Genomic DNA, 8832 nt, shown 5'->3' on the forward strand with positions numbered 1-8832 from the left:
AGCTGTCCGTTTGGCCGGTCTCCGGGGCCGCCGACTCGGCAAGGGACCGAAATTTGGCCCTGACAAAATGAGCACGCTTCTAACAACACCGGACACAAGAATAAGCGGTTTGGCCAACCCAGTCCTCCCGCGTGTGCAGGTAGAAAAGAAGAAAACTCCTGGGATTTGACACCGGAATCCAAGGCACTGAAACGAGTCACGGGTGGCAGCTGGCACTAGGGGAGCCCCAGTCGTCGTGGGCCCGCCCCCCGTGGTTCACTTTTCAACGCTCTAGGCAGTGGAGTGGAGAAATATAAAAAAACTGGTGGCGTGGTGGGCCCGCGGTGGACCATTCGACAGAGAGAGCGTCGCGCAATTGTGGGGGTGGACGAGGCGGCCTGTCCTGTCAATCCTCAACCCTCCGCAAATTACAACACACAGTCACACACACTCGATTAATCTATGTCGCATCCGCCATTAAAACAAGCTAAATGCCTGCGACCCGCCGTAATTTCGTTTCTCACCTACCGGATTCGTCACCGGAATCGCTTTTCACGACTTACGAAACGCGGATTCATTTAACGAACCGAACCGTTGTCCCTCAATCAGTCGCCGCCTTTTCGCCGTAGGCGTTTCTTGCAGCGCACAGACCCATGCTCCCCCACCACTTGCTAATTAAACATCTATTAATACATTTCTGCTGCAGTAAAAGTAAAATGATGCCACCGAAGAAACAATAAAATCGAAAGATCCGCAGAGTAAAAAAAAAATTGGTGCACATGACAAGGCAGAAGAGGAGAGTGACTGTTAGAATCTTTTGCATTAATATATGATTTCTTTGATTAAAAAAACGGTGGATGGCACGATGCGCACATTGGAAAGCACGATGAAAATGCTTTTATTAAAGTCAAAAACTAGTTCCTTTAATAATTAGAGGGCTTTGTTTTCTCTAGTTCCTTATGTTGTGAAATTACACCACACTGCCCTCTAATACAAGAACAAGTCTTCCCATAAGAAAATTTGATGTAATAAAGCCCGGTATTTGAAAACCAAAATGATGGATTCCCCCAAATTCTTTGTTAAAGTCAAACAAGGTTTTCATAATGATAATTTTGCATAGGATACATTAATGATTCTCCTTGAGTTATGGCAAATATTGAACATAAAAGTTCCATGTGTGTGAGAAAATGGGGTGTGTGGTTAAGGCAGAGTGGTAAGGTTAGTACCCTAAAAAGCTAAAAAATAATTTATACATTACAGTTATGGTATATAATTAATATCATCAACCGATATATGAGCTGAAAAGTATTTTTTTTAAATTTTTTTTTTTAAATGGGTTTGACCCTGCATTAAATTTCTCCAATAAGAAAGGGCAAAAAACGACAGGGCGCCGTATTGGCGTAGGTCGCTGTTCTGACTCAAGTCAACGTCTGGTAAGCATCGCCCTCGCCCTCCCTTCGCTCCGCTTCTTTATTAACATCTCTGCCTCTTTCCCGACCCCCAAACTCCAAGTCTCTCACGAGGATCACCTCACCTCTGCTTGCCCAGGGACCCCAACCCCCCAGCTTTCTTTTTTTCTCTTTTGCTATTGATACGATTGCTCTGCCGTGGACGCAATGAAGAAAAACGTGATGGTGGATATGGAGAACGGTGGGCGCAGGGTAGCGATGCCAATGGCTTCGCCCACTGCACAGGAAGCAGGAGGAGGAGGAGGAGGAGCAGGAGAGGGAGGAAGTTATGCAGTTTTGCAATTCGTGGGCTTTTCCCCTTCTCCCTCTGCGAATTGGGCGGCCGCTTCGCCTTGCCCGTCCCCCAGATCGGCCGGGATCGAATCTCCGCGACTCCGGCCCGAGCCGGACAGGGCCCAACAGCAGCCGCAGCCGCAACAGGTAGTGATTCCGACGACGTTTGTGCAGGCGGACACATCTACTTTCAAGGAGGTCGTCCAGAGGCTCACCGGCGCCTCTGATGATGCCCAGGAAAAAAAGCTCCCCATTACCATGCCTGCTCGTTACGCCCCCCGACCGCCTGTGCCGGCCAACGAGCCCGAGGGCAGGCCGAATCCGACTTTGCCCCCGGTCCCCGCCCCTGCTCCCGCACCCCCACAAGGGCAGGCGCAAGCGCAACCTGTCAAGCCCGGAATCGAAGTGGGTCCTCGAAAACCCGCCTTCAAGCTGCACGAAAGGCGCCAGAATTTGAGAAATCTGCAGATAGGTCTGGGGATCAATCCTCTCCGCCTCAACCTGAACGGAAGGATATCTCCTAGGTCGGCGCCGCCGCCTGAAATCCTGTCGCCTAGCATGCTCGATCTCCCATCACTCGTGCTCAGTCCAGTGACGCCTCTCGGCTCCGACCCCTTTGATTGCCCCTCCAATTCGACGTCTTGCGATGAATCTTCGATTTCACAGGAGGAGAGGGCCATTGCGGGGAAAGGATTCTATTTGCATCCTTCTCCTCTTCAAACGCCAAGGGATAGGGAGCCGGAGCTGCTGCCCCTGTTTCCGCTGCAGTCTCCCAGAGGGTCCAGCTCTTAGCTCTCAGTTGTCCGGCCCTAAGTGTCGGGCATCTCACCATTGATCTGTTTTCATTTTTGGTTTTGGTGAATTACAGTTATTTGAGCATCAAATAGCAGGCCCTGGCAAGTCGGTCCACATGGTCTGTGTTTTTTTATTATTGTTATCTGGATCTGTGTCTGAAAGAAGATGGCATGGCCTGTGATTTTCGCTTTTGCAGACTTGCCCGGAAGAAGGCCTGCTGTTTCGTCTTTCTCCCTCAGTAAGTGCCTATGTTTGATGTATCATATCAATTTGTCTGGACTTTGATCTATATGAATATATATATCTATGCCTATAAATTTTTGAGAATGCTGGGCCAAGGTATCATGGATTCAAATGAAATTTTGTGGGTGTGGAAGTTATTTTTTTACAGTAATAGGTTTTGATTTTTTCCATTCGCATTCCTTGCGTCTTTGTTGATCTAAGTTCTACCCACTGATAAATTTGAGATGCAATTAATTCACTTTACAAGAAATAAAATCTCTGCTTTTCCTACCTTGAACATATACTCTAGCTTCCTACTGTTCTTAAAGTTCTGAAAATGGTGAATGTGATTTGGTGAAGAAAGCTGTTCTGTTGAAAGAAGCCCTAAGAAGAACTCTGGACACAGAAAAAACTGGTGCTCACTGGCAGCAAGCTTTTAAGTTGTATGCTTTTGAGTGAGGCCATGGTCAAATCATTGCCAGTGCTTCCTCCTGATTTTTTTTTTTTTGGTTTTCATTGCACAACTAAATATGCTTGCATTGTCTCTGAGTAATCGAAATCCAGGTTGAGAATAGAGGTCTCCATTTAAAGTGAAACATAATTCTCATGACAGCTAAATATAGTAAAAATTTGTTCTTATTTATGATATCTTGTCTGATGATGATTCTTAATAAAGAAGTATCATTCACATTTGTGGAAATTGATTTCTTTTCTCACTGGCTCATTGAGCCAGTCATCTTCCAGGATTTTATCGAGCATAAAACCGTTTCAATGTTACCGATGTTTTTGTCCGGTGATTGCAATTTTCCATATTTGGATTATCGTTGGTCTGACCTTGTGAATACATTTTAGTTGCAGCTTTTACTATTTTCGAATTGAGTTCCTTTTTATATTGGTGACGACTATATTCCAAGCATTTTAGATCTGTCCAGTACATTTCACGAATGTGTCTCAATCAGGCCATCATTTTGGCAGGGAATAACTTTCAGAGAAAATAATCACAATTATGGTCCTGTTAAGATGGGTTTCTTCACTTATTTCATTGGGATATCATAAAATGTTTGATTTTCTTTGGAATTAAGGATTGAAACTCTGTGATATCCTGAAATGTTCAATTAAAGTTTTTCTCTGTACTTTTATTTTTCTTCGAATTAAGGTTCAATTTATTCGGGCACTCTGGAAACATGGTTGTATTGAGAAAAGTGAGACTTATATTTACTTAACACTTTAAAATAAATGATATGTTTAACACTCCCTAACAACAAAATTTTGAATTTAGAAATTTGGATATTTTTTTTTGGTATACTTTGGTATCAAATAGTTTTGTTTAGGTTTTTTTTCACTTTATTCTAATCTTAAAATTAGATTATTATTATTATTTTGACTTTTATTGCGATGAACATAATAACAACATTAAATTTTTTTTATGACTATTAAATTTGTACATCTAAACTTTTCATAAATAAAATTTTATGACTATTAAATTTATACATCTGGTTTTTCAGAAGTCTTAATCTAACTGTTCCATATTTCATTTATGGATGAAATAACTATCTTAAACATTATACAGACCAAAAACCATTACAACTAACTTTAAGAAATCTCCAGCCATACAAATAATTGTGTAAGCCTCCAATCACTTAAAATATATAATATTAACCTTACAAACAATTTTAATAACATAAACGGTAATCAGCATTTATCCTATTGTACCTTTCATAATGATTATGAGGTTAATTAGATATAATATATGGTGTTTGAGGGCATTCTTTGAATAGCAATAGCATGTTTCTTATGTTTGATTCTGAGCGGGTCATATGGTTTTCCCAACTTGTCCAAATGCTATATATCTTAATTACTGAAGTTACAGAGAATATTAAAGTTGTAGGGTGAAGTGAGTGATTTGGGTTTATTGAACGTGAGAGAGGAGAGATGAGAATGCAAGCAAACCAGGTTGAAAGAAAGCTGATCCACATCCATTTTGTGGGTCAAATATATATAAGCCAAAGGACAAATATGTGATTTTGAATGCTGCACTGGTTTGGTTTGTGGGTCAAATATGTATAAGCCAAAGGACAAATATGTGATTTTGAATGCTGCACTGGTTTGGTTTGGTTTGATTTGATGTGACACACCATTCAATTCAATTCAATGGTGTCAATTTATGAGGACATGTTATTTTCAAAAATGTTAATTTTGAAAATACGGTTTCTTGTTTGGAGTTTATTTTTCTTTTCCTCTTTCCTTACTGGACCAAGAATGGAAGGAAACAAACTTTTGTTAGGCCGGGAAAGGTCGCTATCATCGAACCACAAATTTACTGGGGAAGAAGACGTGGAGTGGAGGATCCTCCCTCCCTCCCTGCCTGTAATAAAAGATACATATGGCCATTGAGTTAACTGTTCTTAGGAATACATTATTAGTCTAGATTGGAGGGTCAACTATGAGCTTGACAATTTTAATAGCGAAATAACTCGGAAACTTACTTGAAAAATGCATCCTAATAATAAATGCCAATGCCATTTTCTATGAACGTGCAATTTGAAAAACTTAAAAATAGCTTCTCGATTTATTAAAAAAGGTTATTAATAGTATTTTTTATTTTTATTATTAAATTTATGTGAATATTTATTCTCGAATGTGGAAGAAATATATTTTTCTAATAGCTTCTCGATTTATTGAAAATGGTTGTTAATGGTAATTTTATTTTTATTATTGAATATTTATCCTCGAATGGGGAATAAATTTCTTTTATAAGAGTTCAGTATGAGGAATCTAAAATAAGTAATGAAATTAAAAATAATATTTTAAATTTATCATATATATATATTAAAAAAATTGAAATGCATTTTACGTGAAAATGTTGTTTTTTTAAATGTATTAATTTAATATAATATTTATATAAAATTAAAATTAAAATATACTAAATTTAATGTTTGATTAAATAATAATTAATTACAATTTTTTTTATGTAGAAAATAATATAAAAATTTTAAGAGTAAATTAAGAAGCATAAACCTAAGATGATTTTTAGGTAATAAGGATTTATGAAAAGTTTCAGTTAATGATTATGATTTTTGAATAAAAATTTCATTCGGAAAGATTTGTCTTTTTTTTTAAGATTATTCAAATTATTGAAATTAGTGTTTTTGTATTTTTAAATTATTTAATTTTTTGAAATTTAAAAAAAATCAATGGATTATGATGGAATTTTGTTTTATTTGAAAAAAATAAATGTCTTTAAAGAATTGAATTTGTCCACTTATACATTCAAAAATCAAATCAGTTTAAAAATAGAATAAGATAATATTGAAACATTTTTTATTAAAAGTTAGTGTTTACCCCTAAACTCTACTTAGCACTAGTAATTTCAAAAATGAACTATGTGCATATATGTAGAAGAACACACATACATTCTTCTTTTTTACATAAAAAGATTTATATGTGTTTTTATAATATATTTTGTTATTTTCAATAAATTTTGAAATTAAAGTTTAATAATTAATTTAATGATAGTAATGGAATATATTTGTCTACATTTTAGTCTATTAGTTTCAAAATTTTATAGCGATTACCATATCTACCATTTTCAATATATAAAAATACTTTATCAAACTGATGGTCATATTATATATTATAAAATCCCTTAAGATGCTAGAATGATGTACTTTATTTTTTCCCATAAAATACATATACATGATAATGATATACTTAAAGTAAGTCAACATGCATATTACTCACTAAACATTTAATTTGGGTGGAAAGGAAAAAAACCATTCCTCTTAACTACTCAAACTCCTAACTAATCAAACTAAAATTTCCCTCCTTACTGGGCCTCTCACAAAGTGTTGGGCTATATTCATTGTGACTTTATCCATGGCCTCATATAGGTAGGTTGTGATGGGCTTGTCACTATTGGATTGTCACTATTAACTAAGAAGTATTTATTAAAGTTACAGTAAGAGAAAAACCACCCCTTTCTAAAACCCATAAGGATTCTCTAGAAACAAGTGAAGGTACAACTTGTTCCCTTGGTTTTTTGTTAAAGATATTAACATGTACCATTCTATAAAAACAAACATTTTCCTCTACTGTAATTGACAATTGAGAATGTATTGATACTGGTAGGGTGATGGTAGAAGACAACAAGTTTCTATTATTTGTGATGTCATTGTGAGGGCATGATCATAAATGGATATGGTGATGCTCATATTCTCCTCATTTCCTCCTCAATGTCTCTGATATTAAATCAATGCAACATATAAAGAAAAAATAATATGGGTCGTCTCTTCATTATCAATATGTTAAGTGCCACATAGTCAACACCTTAGTAGTTATGTCTTGAAGAACATTCTCCACACCTATCTTTTTGTTGAATTTATCCTACAAATTACACAAAATGGAGCATACTAAAATTTGTTATTAATAAATTAACACTTAAAAAGCGAAGGTCAATAACTAAGGTAATTGCAAGTGATTATATAAACACAACCACTATATTACATTTCTATTGGAAAAGTTTAAGATCTCAGATGTCACAGAATATAAAATTTCCAGTGTCTTAAAGATGTGAAGACAAGTCAAGCTCCACATCTTCTGTATTAAAAATGGTCTTGTTTCAATCAGTAGTTGGTTATAGATTGGTGCAATTATCATGACAATAAATCAATCCAAATCAATATCTTAGCTTTGCATGGCCTTCAAACCTCTTGGTTTCTGCATCAAAGTACACAATAAGGTAGTTTCCTACCTGAATTGTGAGGTATGTTAGAGTACCAATATTTCATAGTTCTTGGTGATCTAAGCTCATTATGACCGAAGTTCTTGCAACAAGGTTATCAACCAGCAAACATAATTTCATTTGGCATGTAGTTTACATGTAAATTTGTCCATGAATCCCAAAATCCATTATATTACCCTCTAACACAAATCAAATACTATGTTTTTGTTGGAAAAAAAATCAATCTTAATCAATCTCTTGGTTGTCCATGGCCTTCAAAAGTCTTAGCATCTGTATCAAAGTACACAATGAGATAAATATCATAGGCAATTGAAGCATATCCATACCAACGTTCTCGACAAGCTGTAGAAAGGGTTCAATCTTTGAAGTCATTGTGTAACTGGGAGCCATGCAATCCCCTACAACCCCAGTAGTGAAACCACTGTGAGGGGCCATTCTATCAGGCTCAGAAGATGGCAAAAAATGTATATCTGACATCTTATGAAAAGACAACCCATTCCATGTAGAAGAAAGTAAGTCTTAAGTGTCCCTGACAATACCCAAATAGCAGAATTTAGTACCCAAATAAGAAAAATATATTATAAAAAATTATGGTTCTTATAGATGTGTTGTACATAAGGATTTTTCTGTGTGTATGGACATTTGCTAAAGGGGAATGATGTGCAGTGTAAACAAAGTGTTTTATATATGTGGTATGAGAGAGAGTTGAATGTGGAGGAATGATGTTAAGGTTAGAGATGGCAGAGTCCAAGTCATAGTCATCATCCAAGTGCAGGGAGTCCTCAATGCGACACTTGAGAGAACCGAACATCATGTTGGGTTAATGAATCATTAAACAAAGAAAATTGGTTAAGGTTTGAGCATTGTCATCATCAAATATGAAAGTGCCAAACTTTACATTACTGTCACAGGGGGGTTCTGATAGAATGCCACACACAATGGGTTGCTTGTTGAGCCTATGGATATGCATAACTGGAAATAGCTACCCAATTGCCCAAAAGTCAGGAATTGACTTGAATATTAACATATTTATGTGACACATGGCAGGCCCTTCGATGACAAGAGAACATACAAGAACATACATCTCGTCTATAGTGTAGGTTTTAACCCTGTACATAAATTACCTCCATACGAATTTTAAAAACAAAAATAAACAATGGCAAGAGCATAAAACATAAAACATATATACATGGAGATTTCCCATGGATCCCAAAAGCGAGACTACCAGATTGATTTTTCATTATATTCCTTTCAATGTTGGAATACATATATATACATGTCGAAGCATCCATAAACCCCAATCCATTAACCCTGGATTAGAGCATAACCGTAGTTCCCTTGACCGGATCTACA

General features: G+C 36.5%; 1 protein-coding gene across 1 annotated transcript; it reads left to right on the plus strand.

Moving 5' to 3' along the window:
• Nucleotides 1-1464: 1464 nt before the first annotated feature.
• On the plus strand, nucleotides 1465-2843 carry LOC149228771 (VQ motif-containing protein 4-like). Its single transcript, XM_089378358.1, has one exon. The coding sequence runs from the start codon at nucleotides 1596-1598 to the stop codon at nucleotides 2511-2513; it is 918 nt and encodes a 305-aa protein (XP_089234484.1). The 5' UTR covers nucleotides 1465-1595; the 3' UTR covers nucleotides 2514-2843.
• Nucleotides 2844-8832: the final 5989 nt, after the last annotated feature.

This window comes from Pinus tabuliformis, chromosome J, assembly GCF_031772625.1.
Source record: "Pinus tabuliformis cultivar Carrire ecotype Pingquan chromosome J, CPIR1, whole genome shotgun sequence".
Lineage (NCBI taxonomy): Eukaryota > Viridiplantae > Streptophyta > Pinopsida > Pinales > Pinaceae > Pinus > Pinus tabuliformis.

What these genes read in the sequence shown, in the direction of transcription:
- LOC149228771 (XM_089378358.1), top strand. Translation starts at nt 1,596, where the DNA reads ATGAAGAAAAACGTGATGGTGGATATGGAGAACGGTGGGCGCAGGGTA.